At 39.7% G+C, this 17,494-nt stretch overlaps 1 protein-coding gene across 3 annotated transcripts in view; it reads right to left on the bottom strand.

Moving 5' to 3' along the window:
* Positions 1 to 17,494, bottom strand: part of SPATA5 (spermatogenesis associated 5) — a 175,975-nt gene that overhangs the window by 79,866 nt on the left and 78,615 nt on the right. Inside the window, exon 15 of one of the 3 annotated variants that reach the window (XM_040610874.1) lies at positions 11,392 to 11,632. The exons of the other annotated variants lie outside the window; for them this stretch is intronic. Coding sequence (XP_040466808.1) covers positions 11,423 to 11,632 — 210 coding nt within the window. The 3' untranslated portion in view covers positions 11,392 to 11,422. Of the gene's footprint in view, positions 1 to 11,391; positions 11,633 to 17,494 lie in introns of those variants that run through there. 3 annotated transcript variants of the gene reach the window in all.

The raw sequence follows: 17,494 nt of genomic DNA, 5'->3' as shown, positions 1-17,494 counted from the left end.
ACTACTTAATCAGGGGAGGCTGCTTCCCACAGACATTATGTGTACTACATATGGTAGCAAATGTCAAAAAATATCCTGTCTTGTTTTTTGTTAAGTCAAAGATAATTAGGTCTAATGCAGAAGTCCAAATTGGAGCATTTCAAAACTCTGTCTACAGTAACAGGCTAAATACATCAGCCCATGCAATAAATGCTGCTGAGTTCACAGTAATTCATATGCTACCTAAAGACTGAGTTTCTGGCACTAGCAAGTTAACTTGCTCCCTGCTCTTCAAAGTATGACAAGGCTTTTCATACGTGAGCCACCAGGCACATAAAAAGAACATGGGAAAACTCATAGTAAAGATCCTATCTTCCAGTGTTTTCATCTCACAACAGCACTGACCACATTTACAGTTTCAGTACCATTCCAAAACCTTCAGCAAAGCTAAACTCCATGTTTTACACAAAGCTATTCTAGTCACGGGTTAGAATCTCATCGAAACAGCACCTTCATTGCCTTTTTTAACAATATTGTTTGTTAGGAATGGAAGAACTACCTCATGTAGTTTGTTCGTTTATCGATATTTCCCTCTGGCTTCCAAAGGCGTGTGCCTAGTCTCTTTTGTAACTGAACTTAACTGAGGCAGTAGCCTGAGGTTTAAGACCTATTACAGGTCCGAGCCCAAATCAGAATGCCTCTCGTTTCTGAAAGCTACTTACTTCATTTGTTTTTTCTTTTTTTTCCCCTTCTCTTCCTTCTCCCCCTCTCTTCTATGGCACCTTGATGTTCTTCCAAGGAAAGTATGTTTCTAGCCACAGCCTGTCCTTTTCTTGGTTCTCCAGGACTGAAAGGTGCTCCTGAGCCCTTTCAGAGTGACAAGTGTTCTGCACCAAGTGAGCCTCACCTCTCCAGAGAGATTGCTGCCACAGAGACTACAGGTTCGAGGATGGAGATGGACAGGCAGAAAAGGGTGAATAGGTGAGTGGATACAATTGAAAACAAAGAATTCTAGCCGTACAAAGGCCATTGCATTCCCACCAACCTGGCAGTCTTCCTAGCATGCCAGAGTTATAAACACCGAAGATGTAAGAAGAAATTTTCTAAACTGTCATGCTAAAAGGCAGAATTTTTGGAGGGGGAATAATTTAGAAGGTGTCTTCCTTCCCATAATCATCACAGATCACCTGTGAGATTCTAAGACTTGGAAAGGAGTGGGTGTATTCTTTCTTTGCTCCTTTTTGACCAGTAATGAAAACTGATTTGAATTTGGGGGTTCACATAACCTACCAACTCTTACAACAGAAGTGCTCCTTTAAAAAATCAAATCATTGCCTGCAGATTTTCTACCCAAAGCACAGTAGCTTAATGCTTCTTACTAAATCGATACAAATGATGTCAACATCCGAGTACCAACCATTAGGCTTTACAGCTCTGGTAAACACAAAACATGAACTAAGCAGTTAAAGCCTTTCATATTCTAAGCATAAAGACTGAAAACTTTATACTTTGAGATTTAGATCATGCTCCCAAATCTAAGATGATATGGCACATTCAGAGGAGTGGTGGCTATGCAGGCATTTCCACAGCACTACTTGTGGGATTTTAGATAATTTTATGTCAACAGAAGTCTGCTTTGGCTATATATAGTCTTTGTCAGTGCAGACATGGGAACAGACCAGCATATCACCCTGAAAAATGACCTTTATTCAACTATGATTCAACTATAGATTCTAAAGAGGGAAGAACATCCCCTTTCTTTTAATATCAACAGTTTTATACACGTGGTTGAATTGCAATACTATAATCTCACATTTCAAAGCACAGAACAACCTGCACAATTTAGGAATGATTTTCTTTCCACAGGTATCATCACATGAGTATTCAGGTTTGTATTGGAAGAGTATGGATGATTAGAACTCAGTAACCACAACAGAGAATATGAGCAACTCCACTGGAAAAAGATATGATTGGAAATAATTACCATTGACAAGGAAATTTCTGTCTTCTTGATTTCTTTTCTTTTTTTTTTTTTTTTTTTTTTTAAATAGACAACATACAATAACCTCTCAAAAATCCCTGAATCCTGAAAATCCTACATATAAAATAAAGATGCACATCCCCATGAGCAAATATTTTGCAGGTTTCCTTGAAATCTCTCTCACACAATACTGGCTATTCCTTATTTTATCCAGTACATTTTAAACTGAAATCTTGTAAAGACATTTCACTGTACTGTCAGCATCTGCTGCCCCTGTGACCAATAAGCAAAGAATATAGCTATTAAGTCGTAATTCAGACATAACATTATGTTTTAGACCAATTCTGCAAGACAGCTGAAGCTGACAACAACTTGGGGTTTATCACCTCTTATGCCACAGGAGCTTTAACTTGCAATTGCATCAATCAGATCGCTTTCCAGTTCAGCACACGGTTCACTTAGATTTCTCTCCTCCAAATCCCCCTGCACCACAAATCCAGACAATCAATCCGGATTTATTCTTCTATAAAACAGCACAAACCAGTGTTATGGTACAAATCCAAAACTGACCAGGATGAAGAGTTTTCTTTCCATTATCTCCAGACACTGCTGAGAACACAGCAGTTAAAATTTTTCTTCCCATCTAGGACTGCCACAAGTGGGAAGACTGGAAGCATAATGTAAGACCAGAAAGAATACTCAGGTTAGCCCCATCATTTTATGCTCTGATCAACAGAAGATGGCCAGCTATTATGAGTGCTGCAATTGGGATGAATGATGCCCTTCTGAAATTTAAAAGAGGGTATCAGTAATACCTCATAAAAAATGTGGAGGACACATGGACAGAATGGTTGAGACAGTACTAGGCACGCTAGGGACTTCTTGGGTTATATATAAGATTGTCTTTGTGCTCTAAATTATATGTATATATACTATTATTTTTTTAAGATTATAATAATTGCTTCTAGCAAAATATTGATTTATATTAATAATGAACTGTGACAGAGGAAAAAACATGGCACATGGCAAAATTATATTACTATCAGTGGAGATACCAGCATAAGGTGTGATACAGAATAAGCTACCTGCCATTTTGAACTTTTCTCTTTCCCTCAATTTTGAAACCTATGTTGACAGCAGAGGTGGAGATACTCTCCAAGGTATCGCACAACTACCTATCACTGGATTCATGGGAGCACAAGGCCAGCAGGTCCTCAGGATTGCTGTCTCTTTGATCTTAAAGTCACACATTTTCTGAGAAATGGTTTCAGTTGATATTGGTCTCTCTCTTCACATTAGCTAAACCAGACCTGTGACTTCAATACCAGAAGAAAAAGTGTTTCTTCATGCCACACACTATTTTCAAATTAATTTTTACATTCACTTTGCCAAAAAACTCAAAAGTTCAGAGCTCTCACTTTGCCAAAACCTCAAAAGTTCAGAGCTCTCACAATCCCCGTTGTCTTTGCTCTCCAAACACACACATACATACACACCATTAGAGGACTTCTTGCACATTGGCAGCTTTTCTTTGTTTCAGCGACAGTCTGGATGGAGAAAAAACAAAGCCCTCTCCTTCCCCACTCCTCCCCCCACAAATGATCTGCTTTTAATCACAACTAACATTTAAAACAGACATTAGAAAGGATAGGCTACCCCTTTATAATTACTAAGCTTGATAATTACCTGGTGACTTGTAACAGACCCCATTCTCAATGCATCTTCCTTCCTCTCTCCTTGATAATGTAATCTAATCTCTTGGCTGTGCTTTCATCTGGCACCCAATGCTGCACATTGTTTATCAAACAACAATCCTTTCTTAGGTAATGACAGAACAAAGGCAAGGAAGAGTAACTGTGGTAATACTACAGCACTTACCACTTCAAAAGTAACTACATCAGTACAATTTACATTGCCTGTGTGCTTTTTTTCCCTTCTTTTAAATCCAGTATTATCTCCTCTATGCGAGACCGTGACCTACCTTCACCCTTTTACTGGACTCTGTATATTTACATATTACAGAAGCTATTGTGCAAAACGTCAACAGTGGAAGTCAAAACTAAAAACATGGATCACAAATACAGAAAGCTGAACTATTCAAGATATGTCTTCATATTTGAAAGCGCAGGCATTTTCTATGACAAGAAAATCATGTGCTTTATGTTACCGGACTACCACAAAGTCTTAGCAATAACGCATAATGACCGGTTGCTTGGTTTTTTTTAAACACTCTCTCAATAGCACGTTTAGAAATTCTGAGAAGACTCTAAACACAGGTTAAATTTCTCAAAGCTTCTCATACCTCAAAATGGAAGAGAGGTCAGGTTGCAGAAGTTTCTCCTTTGGATTTTCTGGGGCCAATGATACTGTTTCCTAAAGATGCTTCTACTTCATATTCCCTATGTGCCATAACTTTCAGTAGTTGCCCACCTCCACAAATCAGAGTAGGATGATCCTCTGCAACATACTACCTGTGCCACGTTCAAAACTCAATTCTGATGTAGCAAAGAACCAGGGCCCCAATTCCCTAATATTTTGACAGTTTACAACTACAGGGACTATAAATGGTAGCACACAGCAGTGAAAATAAACCTGCCATCAGCAATTAGCAGCTTGATATCAAATCAGACAGAAACCACTGCATTCATCTGTATAAACGATATCTGCAGATCCAGGATATTACTAATCACTGAATTCCAAGCTTGGTCACTCTTATCAGGTATCTGTCACCATGAAATATATAAAACAATTACAAAATGGATCGGGGTGAAGGAAAAGATAGATGAGGATGAGGTATACGGTACATACCTACACTATGAGGTATATAGTACCATGTCAATCTGAGCTTTAAGATCTTTGTACGAGAGGAAACTGAATGCATGCATTATTACAAAAGAAAGCCCTCGAGTACCACTCTCAGAGTCACATCAGCATAAGCCTTTCACAAAGGTGAAGTGTAATACGCCCTGGCTGTGCTTGTATATATGACTGATTACCAAAGCACAATAGCCCTATGGCGGGTAACACAGACCCAAACTAATACTATTACTAAGATTATGATAACAGACTGCCCCTGCTCACTTTTCATGTGATTTGAACAGGTTTGGGGAGGAATTCCATCTTCCCTAACCATAAGTTGAAGCACAGAGCTCTGATGATGCTCTCCGAAGATACAGCATAACCACCTACTTAAATAGGAATGAACCAATGAAGGACTGAGATAAGTCAAAAACCACAGAAAAATGTGGTTGCTGTGAGTGTGAGGATGCTGCCAAGTTGTGATGTTTTCTCAGTCTCTGATTAAAAACACTGTCCTGGGACAGGCAAATCAGGTCAGCTCCAGAACTAAAGGTAGGGGAAAGGGGTACCAGCAGTGCAAGTGTGGGATTGGTATATTCTTCCATAATTCATGCAGTAAGACATCCATCCCTGAAGCACCGAGTTACCTAATGACACTAAGTTAACCAGCAGGCTGGGGGAAGAGAGGGAGAGAGAGAGAGAGAGAGAGAGAGAGAGAGAGAGAGAGAGAGAGGAAGAAGGCTCACAATTTTTTCCTGAGAACTCTTTGCTTACATAGTGAAGTCAAAAGAAAATAAATTAAAAAGTTGTGTCAAAAGTAATTACTACTCTCCATCACAATACGATTTCAGAGGCCTTTATAATAATGGTCTTTGCAGACATGCACATAGTTACAAGGAAGCTCATGAGGACAAGCCAAAGAGTTATGTCAAAACTTTGCTAGCAGAACAGAAAACTGTTCTGATTTTCCAGAAAGAAAAAAGGCCTCAGGACCGAGTTATCCAACCAATAAATAAATAAATAATTCACAGAATATATTTTTCAGTGACAGTAGTTTTTGCAAAACCCCAAAGCACTTCAGATAAGAACGCATAGTAAAACGTTTTTTTTAAAAAAGCCACTTCTGTGATAAAACAGCAGTTATGAAGCCGTATCTCGAGCTTGTAAGGAGTGAGCTTTATAAAAAAATAAACAACTACCAGCCGATTTCTTTAAGGCCAGTGCTTAACCCAAGAGCTTTTACTGACTCAAAGATATTATGCCTCCGGCTATCTTGTGAGAAAAGTAGGGCACTTCGTTTCCCCTCCGCTGCTCCCCCCATGCGCAAAGGAAGTTGTTATGACACAGAACAGGTGTGGAGCTTTCACTCAACAGCCACGCATGACTTCCCATTATATACCTATCACTTATGGGACCACTTATACTGTCTTCTGCCATGAGGTTAGGCTGGAGGTGAAAGAAGCCATGCCACATCCTATCAATCTAGCAGCGTGCACACCAAACCTGTCTCTTTGCATTTGTTACATGAAGAGACCCTATACGTGCTGTCCCTCCCCATGCGTTCCTGCTCTGGCCTCTTCTGCTTTGGGCAGGGGGGAGGAAGAAAGAAAAAAGGGCACTCTGAGAAGCTTTTAAATAAACAGAATAGGTCTTAACCAAAGGAAAAGTTTCATCAGCATGCCAGCCATTTAATTTCCTCCCAACCACTTGCAAAACAGCAGTAACTACATGGATTTAGGCTGTTTCTAATGGGATTTATTTTTAAGCAGCTACACTACCCAACCACAATGGTAACAACAGTGCTGTAATTGGGCCTTAGCATCTTCTGCACCTGAACCGTTCAATAAAATCCTCTCACAGCAATTTCACTTATATCCCCCCCTGGCAAAATACTGGGTCATGAGAAGATACCCAGGATAATTCAAAACAAGTTAATTCGGCTACCAGTCATACAGTTCAATTAATGCAACCATCAGAATAAATACAGACCCATTTCTCCACACCACGTGAAGAGCAACACTACTGTTGTCACCCTACTGTTCCCTGACAACTGGCCTGGCTCACTCAGCTCTAGTTTATCTCTGTGCAGCCCATTGCGAGGTCAGACAAACACATTGATTGTCCTGCTTTTTAAGTCATCTGGTTCTCCAGTTGAAAAGTGCTTCTCACACTAGCACAGATAACAAAACAGTTTATACAAGAAGCGCTGCCAACACTCTGCCAACAACTGTCTCTCAAAAATGGCACAATTATTAAATAAGTATCTACCTGTTCAGTGCATGCTGGTTGCTACCCATAAAAAGCTACGTTTTGGAGCAGTTGCAAGCGTTAAAATACTTTTGCACCCGGTTTTGCATCTAAAAGTCTGCCATTTTAGCAGCTCCGGCTTCAGTTCAGTCTTGGACAGAGCTGCTGAGGGTGGGGAAGGCAGTATGTGCTCTCCAAGGGCCCTGCAGCTGCAGAGTCAGAGGAGGGAGGAGAGGAACCCGGAGCACAACTTCAGCTCCCTTTTGTACCTCTGTAACTAAAAAAAAAACAACAACAAAAAAAGCATCTCTTCATGATGAAACAATTTCCATGACTGTCACCTATCCAGCAAACTACCCCTATTCCTCACAACCCACACCACTGCCAATAATTCTTGGTAAGCACAAAGGTTAACAAACCTGCAATACTTATTGAATAGCTCTTGTAAAAATGACAAATGGTGAGTGATACATAGCTTTATTAGCCATTGATTACCCCGGTCTATAAGAAAACTGCCATAATTAACCTTCTCATTGCTGTTTCCCACCTTTCTTACCTTTTGTAATAAAATCTTAGCACGGTTACTACCTCTATTTTACTATAAGAGAGTCATGCTATGATTTCACTACAAGAAAACATCTATCAGTTAAAGGATGTGTTTTAAAAAAATAAAATCAGGGTTATTTTCTCAGTTTTCTAAGAAAATACCGTAACAGCTGAATGAGGAAAGGTTATTTTAACATCCAAAGGCTATTGTTCCTTTTTTTCTCCCAAAAATTGTCTGGAGCCAGACAACACAAGGCTGCTGTGCCCTGGGCTAGAATGGAAGGGGGAATGATAGGAGGGGGCTGCCTGTTTACAATTACTCCATTCCTGTTTTTAATGAATCTTTCTGAATGACCACTAAGTGCTGGTTTTGTTCTTCGGAACAAGGGAGCTATTACTGGAGGACTAAAAAAGGAAGGAAAAGGGAAAGCAAACGGAAAGCTGCCAAACTTAAAGGCGTTTCAAATATTTCAGCTGTATGTCCCGGAGGTAATCTGCTCCATAGGCACAAGACTGTCCCTACACATTTACAGTCTCTTTTCTTCCTCTTCCTTGACATGCTAAAATGAAACAGCTGAGATAAGGAGGAACAAGAGAATGTCAGAACTCAAGTAAAAATTCATAGATACCCACTATAATCTTAAGAACTATGTTATTTAAATGTAGGTAACTAGAACTTAATTACTATCTACATTTGGCTACTACTGCCATTCACAAGCAAGTCTTCCAGAACCATATAAGCAGGCAACGTCAAGAGGAAGGGATGGGTCACATTTGCCTTGCACCATCATCTGCCTTCCCTGCACACCATCTGATAGTCATCCTCCTCAAGAACCTTGTCTGCCGACCCAAATAGCTACCGCTAAGACACAAAAAAATTGTAAAACCTCCATTCTGCCTCCCTGCTACACATACACACTTCACCTCCTCCTTGCAGGGGTCAGACCTTCAGAAACTGTGCTGCTAAAACACTGGGCCAGGGATATAAATTAAAGGACCAACAACCTGCAAACCACCACAGGCAACCTCAAGAGCCTTCACTGGGGATCCCAAGTATTTCACTGAGCAACCTGGCTTTCTGGGTTTTTTCCTAGGCTGGTAAGGTTTCAACACATCAGACCTTCTTAGTCCAGCCACTAGATAAACAGAAAAGGTATGCAAGATTTAGTTCTTACCATATCTTAGTTAAATACTGTCCTTGCTTAGAAGCGCAGAAGTATATTTCATTATATATTTCATAATCAAAAAGTCACGTAACGACAACTAATACATTTTTCTTCAACAAAGTTGTTTCAAAAAATTATATGGTACAGACATAGAAAAGTGGCACTACATAGTTTATTTTGTGTGGTGTGGTTTAAACACCCTATTGACACACAATTACAGAAACCTCCTTACAGCCACAGACTTTGAGTAACATAGCCATGTAAAATTTATGCCAGCAAAACCATCGTGTACCTCAGAAAATTACCAAGTTTTCCTATATGCATAACTGAACATGTCATCAACCTCTTATATTGAAAATGAAAACTTAGAATAGCCTTTCTCTAATTCTCAGAAAAAACGTGCCACGCTGTATGACTTGCTATATGGCATTCCATTTATAAAGCTGACTAGGGGTGGTCAGTTTCAATTAGTTACCTGTTCATCATTCAAGACATTTGTTTATTTACAAAAGATACCGGTCCTCTACTGTGTATGAAATATCAAAGTTGCACAGGGATGTGAAATCATCATGGCTGTGACCTCACATGTCTGCAGTACTGCTCCTTATTGCACTATTTCCAATAACTTCAAAAGCATCAAATAGATCTGGGCTCATATAAATCGAAGTTGTACATGCCTATACTGTATAGAGATATTTGCATCTAAAACAACCACATTAATATTCACCTGCTGCACACAGGGCAAAGAGGGCAATAGCTCTGCATTGCTCTTCTTGCCTGTCCATACTGTACAGAAGTTCTTATTTTTGCCCCTGTTAACTGCCAGCATGGTATTGCAGAACAGGCAGCTCCAAAGCACGAAAAGCAGGAAAGGACAGAACAACATTCATTAAAACCACAATATTTCAAAGCATGGGGGGAAAGAAAAGAGGGAGGAGAAGGAAACAAAGCAGGAGAGAGTAGTTTGCTTTTTGCAGTTTTTGACATTTACAGAAGCAACACATCAACAAAATTGTTTCGGTTTACCTTCACAGTGTCGGACACAATAAAAAGAATTAAGGAAAAGATTTTTAAAAATGCAATTATAGTATTATTTCTACTTCTGTGAGAAGTAGCAGTGCTAACGAAAGTTTTCCTTGAACACAATTAACTGGCATGCACACATGGGACTCCTGCCCGATAAAAGTGAATTAATATATATTACTTAAAATATTGATTAATCCTGTGTGGTTTTGCTACAGCTCACCATGAAGGATTTGGCAATATTTCTGCATCCAACATGATAAAAGCAGTAATAAAAATAAAATAATAATATAAAAGCCTGCAACAACATACTCTCTCATAAAGTATTGTACAAAGCAAGAAACCGCTCTAAACAAACAAAAAAAATTAACAGGATTATTATATAAAACTAGTACCTGTCTATTTTAACATCACATTTCACACAGTATCTTTGACAGACGGTGTCATCAGCTAAGAAATATTACCTGCATACTTTCCATCCTTCAAGCTGAGATTGTACTTACGGGCTTGGAACCACCATGACTCACTTGGTGACAAGAAGTTGCATTACCTTTACACTTCATATGTGGCAACCACGTTTTGCCTTTCAAATTCCCTCCAATGGTGGCTAGAACACACATTTTCCCCATAAGGCAGCTTATGACTTAAATCAAGACAGTTAAGTTACCACATACCTACCACAGCAAATAAAGAAGGATGTGCCATGCAAAGGAAGAGTTGCCACAACAGAGATGAGCACCTTTGCTGCTGTTTCTGTATCAAAACCTTCATTGTCCATTTGGTGAGGATCCACCAAGCTCCAGGAAGCAGAGGGTGACTAATATCATAAATTATAAGGACTTGCATTCATTTAAAAGTATAGACATGACAAAACACATTAATATAATATTTCTTCCTAAAATGTGGGCAGTTTTAGTACTTGACTAAACAGAAAATCCATCGTGTAACCTGGCTAAGATGCTCACCTCAGTGACACCATATGGCAGCGATCACTACGAGCTATTGCTCTCTTCTCTGATACTTTTTAAAATTCAGTTCTTTCACTAGCCACTTGCTTAGCCACCAGGTCTCCACTTTTACACTCAACATAGTCATCTCCTTCAAGTTACAAGGAATACAAATAGATATTCTCATTCCATCTTCTTTCCCATTCACTGTTGCGTTCACTTTTGCCTTCTTTGTACGTTCAGCCAAGATTAAAATTGTAACAATAAGAGACACGTTCCCTTATCTGGAAGTTGTTGTACTCCCTGAACAACTGAGACTGCTGATCTCTGAGCCTCCTCCACAGTACCATATCAGCACTGGCCACATTGTTCCATTTGAGAGCATAGCACCAAACTATTTTTATATCATCCCTATACTGCTCAGCATATATCTTAACGCTTTGTTTGTTTTTTGATTGTTGCCACGCTCAGAGCAGATATTTTCACTGGCATTGAGCCATCCATAAGTAATCCCTCAAACAAATACTTCGAGCTCGTGAAATCTCTGGCAGAACCCTATAACATACACACTAAGAGGAACAAAATAAAGTTGCAGCTGCCTGTGCAGGTCTGGTAAACTCCCAGCATCTGGATTTACAACCTTAAAGTGTCTTTTATCAGATTCTCTCCATGGGTTTTTTTTTTGGGGGGGGGGGTTTGTTGTTTTTTTTTTTTTTTGAAGCCTAAGAGAAAAGCTATCTGCAAGGAAAACCAGAGTGTCTACCACGCAGCACGCTGCTGACAAAATGGAAGTTTGGAGTCCTCACCTCTTGTGGTGGACAGGGACGGTTTTTTTTCTGTACAGTGCCAGACGCAATACGGTCCTGGTCTCTCACCAGGGTTCCCAGTAGCCTTCCTGCATATACTCTCACGAATAGCCAATCCACAGACCGGGCACTTTCCATCTGGATGAAGACAACAATTTGTGGTAGCAGGAGGATGTTATTCTATACGTGGACCAGCCACTCGAAAGCCCTACCACAGATACGTAGCCTGTGGATTATACTACTATTTGCAAGGCAGCAGAGAAATTATTTCTTTTAAGACTTGGCTTCTTTTTCTGGCCCCTGAGGAAGAATGTGGTCCAGTGGTTACCAGCATCACGACCAAACACAGACTTCACTGAAAGTCTGGGTGACTAAATGGATGCTGTTTAAGAGCTCTGGTACAGTTACAATTAGACCTCTGCTTCTCCACAAGTATCTAATATGACCACAAGCAACATCTCAATCGTGTCATTTGCAAACGGGGCAAGTGCTCCTTGCTTGCCTTCTGTCTGCAATACCATGCTACAGTGACCATAAAATGCAGAGAATTAACTTTCACTGAAGAGCTTACTATGCGTGATTTTTGGGGACAGTTTTGCCCTTTTCTTTACCACAAAGGACAGAGGAGGGGACTTGTGAATTCCCACCTTTTCCCTCTATCCAAACTCAAAGTCTAGCTTTATGATTTGCAGAAAAAAAGACATCATGGAAGATGAGATTGCAGTTAACACAAAGAAAGCGGTATGTTGTCCAGACTACCCAAAACACAAAAAGATGTTTGCAGAATTTTGTGATAAGCTGATTAAATTTGCTGAGCAAATGTATTTTCCATGGCCAAATTTAGGTGAATCCTCCCAGGGACAGCAATTCTCCTGTTTGGATCATCACCAATACTCCAAAAATGAAGAGCCTGGAGTTCTTCAGAGAATTGATTTAATCTTGACAAATTATTCCCTTTTTTTCTTTTTCTTTCTTTCTTCTGAATTCTCAGAATCAGCTACAACATTGTCATGAAAATGTAAAGAAACAGGTCGGCCCAAAACAAAAAGCAACCCCAGAATATTTCAGGTAGAGCGGTTAATGTCAGAGACTATTTCCTTACTGGTACCTGTAGGTTTTGATAACACAGTAATCAAATGAGAAAGAATTGAGACTTTTTTTGGTTTGGGGTTTGTTTTTTTTCTGGCTTGGCTCACATCATTCAGGGAAAAGGTACAGCTACATCAGCAGAAAATGTCCTCCTGTCAAGAGCATGCTGCCACTCCACCAGAGCCTTCTGCCAGCTTAGCTAGAGAAATACAGCTCTTGGGGACTTTCAGCTGTAGCAAGCAGGGTCACAACTGTACAAACCTTGTGAGCAGACCAGATATGCCCAGGATTTGAGCTAGGCATATTGAAATTAGTGCACTGGGGAGATCCACTGCCAAGTCAATTAAAGTTCCGTTAATTCAAGTTTGTGTGTAATTTGCATTACCTTGCACAAAAGTGTAACAACTGAATTTCTTTTCAGCCCACAGCCCGCACACACAACATTGCCACTGCTAGCCTTCTGCCAGCTGACATTTCTCTAGGAAGCATATCTTTCACAGAGATTAAAGAGAAAGCAGGAAACAAGGGTATCTTAAAAGGAAATTCCCCACATTTTTTTTTCCTCTCAGACTATAAAACACGAGGAAAATTATTTCAAGATTAAACACACAGTATCTTTGGGGTGTCATTTACAGACCAGATGAAAACTGAAGTGAAACTGAGAACATAAAGACAGGAGACTTTTTCACAGTATTTTCATCACACATTCTAACTGACAAATACGTAAAGCTACAGCTAGTAGCTTAAAATTGAAGGAGACAAAACCCCTACTCTCCTGGCTATTGGTTTACTTTTTCTATGCATTTCAGAACACAAAAAAACCCCACTCCACCCATCCTGGAGAGAAGTTGTGTGCCTACATCACACGGTAAAAACTAATTAAAAGGTAAAGAAAACAGAACCAGTGATACAGCCCAGTCTAAACAGCATCATGTCAGACAACAGCGATATTATTGTGCTAGTAACCCTTACACAACTCATTTTCTGGCTCTTCTACCCCATACTTCTCTTTCTTTGCTTTCTCCTGCCACCAACATTTGGATACAACCTACTGCCTCACTGCCTCGTCTGCATAATGCAGTGTTTCTGTAGATGCAAGTGCAGCACTTCAAAACACAGATGTAACAGCAACACCATCTTCCCACTGAAAGAAAAGAAAATAATTTCTATTTTCTTCCAATTGCTCTTTCCCCTTGACTCGCCTTCTCAGTTCTCCTTCTATCTTTTCCCATTGCCACATGACAAGGACTTATTTTTAGAGCATCTCTAGATGGGATACCTGTTGAGATGGGATTCTCCCTGCTGCTGCATGATTGCATGATGCACCAGGCAGCCACTGCACGCTGGCAAAACCCCTACCTGTGCTCCCTTGGCAAGAAGCTGAAAGAGTTGGAAGGGAAGGGTATGGAAGGTATCACTTGCTATAAGGGCAAGTAGCATTTGCAATAGCTGTGGGCAATTTAAAGTGAGATGAGGTGTAACCTTTCCATGTTACACAGTACTGGTCAGAAGTTAGTGCTAGAGAGAGACAGACACGAGTCCTCTTCAAGCCTAGTGCAAGCAGCCATTACGAGCATGGTATTTTGCCTTTCTTCAAGGAAGAAAAACAGCAGGGATTATGCGAAGAGCACCCACAGTCTTGAGTCTTACTTTCAAAAAACATAACAGGCTCGTAACGATGCTTAAGAAGTTTGTTTTCCTCGTCATTCAGGACACAAAAGGTGCACTGCATTTCTCTGACAATCCAGGGTGGCAGAATTCAACTAAAACACATTTGCCTAAGCCAGAAGTAACTTCTAGTCTTTACCACTGGCATAGATTGGGCCACCCTGGAAGAGGCAAAACGTACTTTATCTACCATCACAGAAGACAGTCTTACCAGCCTTTACAGATCATCGCATATTTTTGCTGAAGAGATTTCAAAAAAGAAAAATCAGAAAGTCAGGCCTTTCAGCAGGCTCTTTCAAGTCAAAGAAGCGGGCGTTTCTCACCTGTTTGTAGCACACTGCTACAGCTCAAAGGGTTGGAGGCAGAGAGAGCGGGGCTCAAAACAGGAGGGGACGGAGGGACCAGAGCAGCTGACAGCACCAGAGCATTGTCTCTGCCCAAGAGCCCCAGTTTGCCATTGCCAGGCACGTCATTTAGTCCTAGACCAAGAGTCACCCGGCACAGGGAAAGGTAAATGCCACCGTGTTAGGTCAGACACAGTTTGCACTCCTGTGCCTTCGCTTTGGACAAGGTGCAAAGCGGATTGCAAGCATGGCCCAAACTCACCAGCAGGCATATAGGCTGGCTTTGACCCTCTGAGCTATTCTGAAGGCATGGAGGCTGCCTCACTGCATTTTCCTCCGTATCACAGCAGCTGTACACCACTAACGCCCCTGTAACTTCAGATGGTGCAAACGGTACCTTTAAATAATACCTAGGGGGCATATAAGACTTAGAAGAGGCCATTTTCAAAATTGTTCTTTTAGAGACTTCAGTAAAGATGTCAACGTTGTGCATTCTAAACAAATAAATATAAATGTAACCGTTATCAGACGACTTTCAACCCGTTAACAGAGGCTAAATATTTTCTATTAATTTCAGCGTTAATGTAAAAAAAAGTTCCTGTTACCGTTATCTCTGATCTTTTTCTCCTTCTCTAGAGACTCAAAATAAATTTCAGAGATTACCAGATGGTCAGCAAGCATTAGAAAATGGCTTTTGATAATAAAACCTAATTAGTTCTGACCTGATCTCCATTGTATATTATCAGCTTTGGCCATCGTAAGAACTTTGCACTTCTACAACTGCTACAGACTAAACTTGGACACAAAGTCTGGTGAAAACCCTTACTCCCTGGGTTCCCTATGGCAACCTCATTTTTTGCAAGTGACTTTAAGTGGGAATAATAGATACACAAGGAAATTAGTACTTGCATTAATAGTTTTAAGTTTATCCTGAAGATTTCACTTCCTTTTAATACTAATACACTCTGCAGATTTGCTTTTCCAGGACGGTATTTCAGGTTTACTGGCAAAGCACTACAGTCACAGAGAAGATTCCTTGCTGAGAAACTACAGTTCTCTCTTTATGGCTTATAAGAGCAAATTCAAGCCAGCATAACAAAAAGTAAAGAAACAAAACAAATGCATAGCTGTCATTTAAAAACATATATTCTTAAAAGGCTTTAGGGGTATCACTTATGAAACAAAGAGATTTCCTTCTTTAGCGGTGTTCCAACACATTACTCTTTCGTGCTTACTCCAAGACATGAATATACTTGCCTAAAATGTCAGTGAGGTATTTATACAAAGGCAACTCTTCAGAAACCTGTTATTGTGAATACAAAACAGGAAGTACAGTAATACCACCAGTATATGTTAAATAATGCTTACTATAAACTGTGCTCTTCAATTAATAAGCGGTGTTAACCCCTTTAGGGGAAAGGAAGAGGTGAAGTGTTAACTGAAAATACTGACTCATGATAAAACCTTTGAGTATTTTTCCCACAAGGTTTTTTGTTTCGTTGGCTTGTTTTGGTTTTCAGTTTTTTTCCCCTCCCCTCCCAACAGCAGACAGGACACAACAGAAGACAGAATTTGCAACATAAATTACAGGGAAAAATACAGAGAAAGCAAGGGTTGAAGTTTGATGATGTATTGTAAAGTGAAAAAAAGAAACACGAAAATAATAGTACAATAATGCTTAATGATAATTTGCACTCTGCAACTCCTTCCAGTTCTCATGCTTTCACTAAGCCTTGTAACAACTATGTCATACGGAAGGTGCATCTTTAGGAAACTACTCCATCAGCTATTGAAATACATCTGTACTGGTGCACAAGTGTCAAAACTATTTGGAACAGGATGTAAATAAAAATACATACAAGATTGAATAGTCTGCAGCCACTTAGCTGGTATTCTACAAAACAGCACGATTAAAGTAAAAGTTTAGAATTCACACACAAAAAAATCTTTTATAAGCATTAACCACCATGAATTAAAGGAATGTATGGGGTTTTTTTATAAAAAAAAAACCAAACTGATTAATAAAAAACACATTACCCCATAGTGAGACAGACACTCCAGGCATAAAAGCAAAGCTCTTTCCTCACACATGTTAAATAAGAAAATATTTTTAAATAGACAGATTTCTAGAACACAAGCGAGACAACCTAATCACCAGTTTGTTCTTTTCAAAACATCTGCAGCTGCAGTCAAAAAAATTCAAGAGCTTCCCAAGTACAAAGACCTGAAACAAAACCCACATGCAAATCCCAGATGGGCAGAAATCAGAGCTACTCTTTCCTAAGGTCTGATAAACCTATATCTATTTACAAATGTGTAAGAACATCTCTTCCGACAGAACTCAGTCACACAGTCTCTGTCTCTCTCTCTCTCTCCACTTTCTCCTACAGGCAACAGTATTTTGAAATCTCCATGCAAGCTAACAGATTGAACTTTGGTTTGACTGCCATCTGCTGATCCCATGTTTTGGGAACCTGGTGAGTCATTTAAAAACATGTACACAAAGCTCTCAAAATGCTTAGAGTTACTTCTTCCGGTTCTTGGTAACAATAAAAATTAAAGAATTTGAGCTAACAGATATTTACACTTGAAGACATCAAACTAGAGCAAATGTCCTGATATTTAGCATCCTTTAGCTATTTTTCAGATAAACAAACAGAAAATGTAATAATTAGTGTGCGTGAATGAGTATTGAAACAAAAGCATGTAACACACAGGACCATTGTGACAGCAAAAACGAGAATCACGCACAGAAGCTACTCCTTAAAGAAAAGAGAACCATAGCTGAAGCAACTATTGAAAAACCAACGAAAATATAAATAATATAAGGAAAGTAATCAACTTCCTTGGCATTCCTCTGCAAGAGAGAACATTACAATGATCCATTTTGCCACAAAAT

This window comes from Falco naumanni, chromosome 1 (genome assembly GCF_017639655.2).
Source record: "Falco naumanni isolate bFalNau1 chromosome 1, bFalNau1.pat, whole genome shotgun sequence".
In the NCBI taxonomy this organism is placed as follows: domain Eukaryota; kingdom Metazoa; phylum Chordata; class Aves; order Falconiformes; family Falconidae; genus Falco; species Falco naumanni.
The sequence above is the reverse complement of the archived record's forward strand: the minus strand, read 5'-3'. Positions and strand labels throughout refer to the sequence as shown.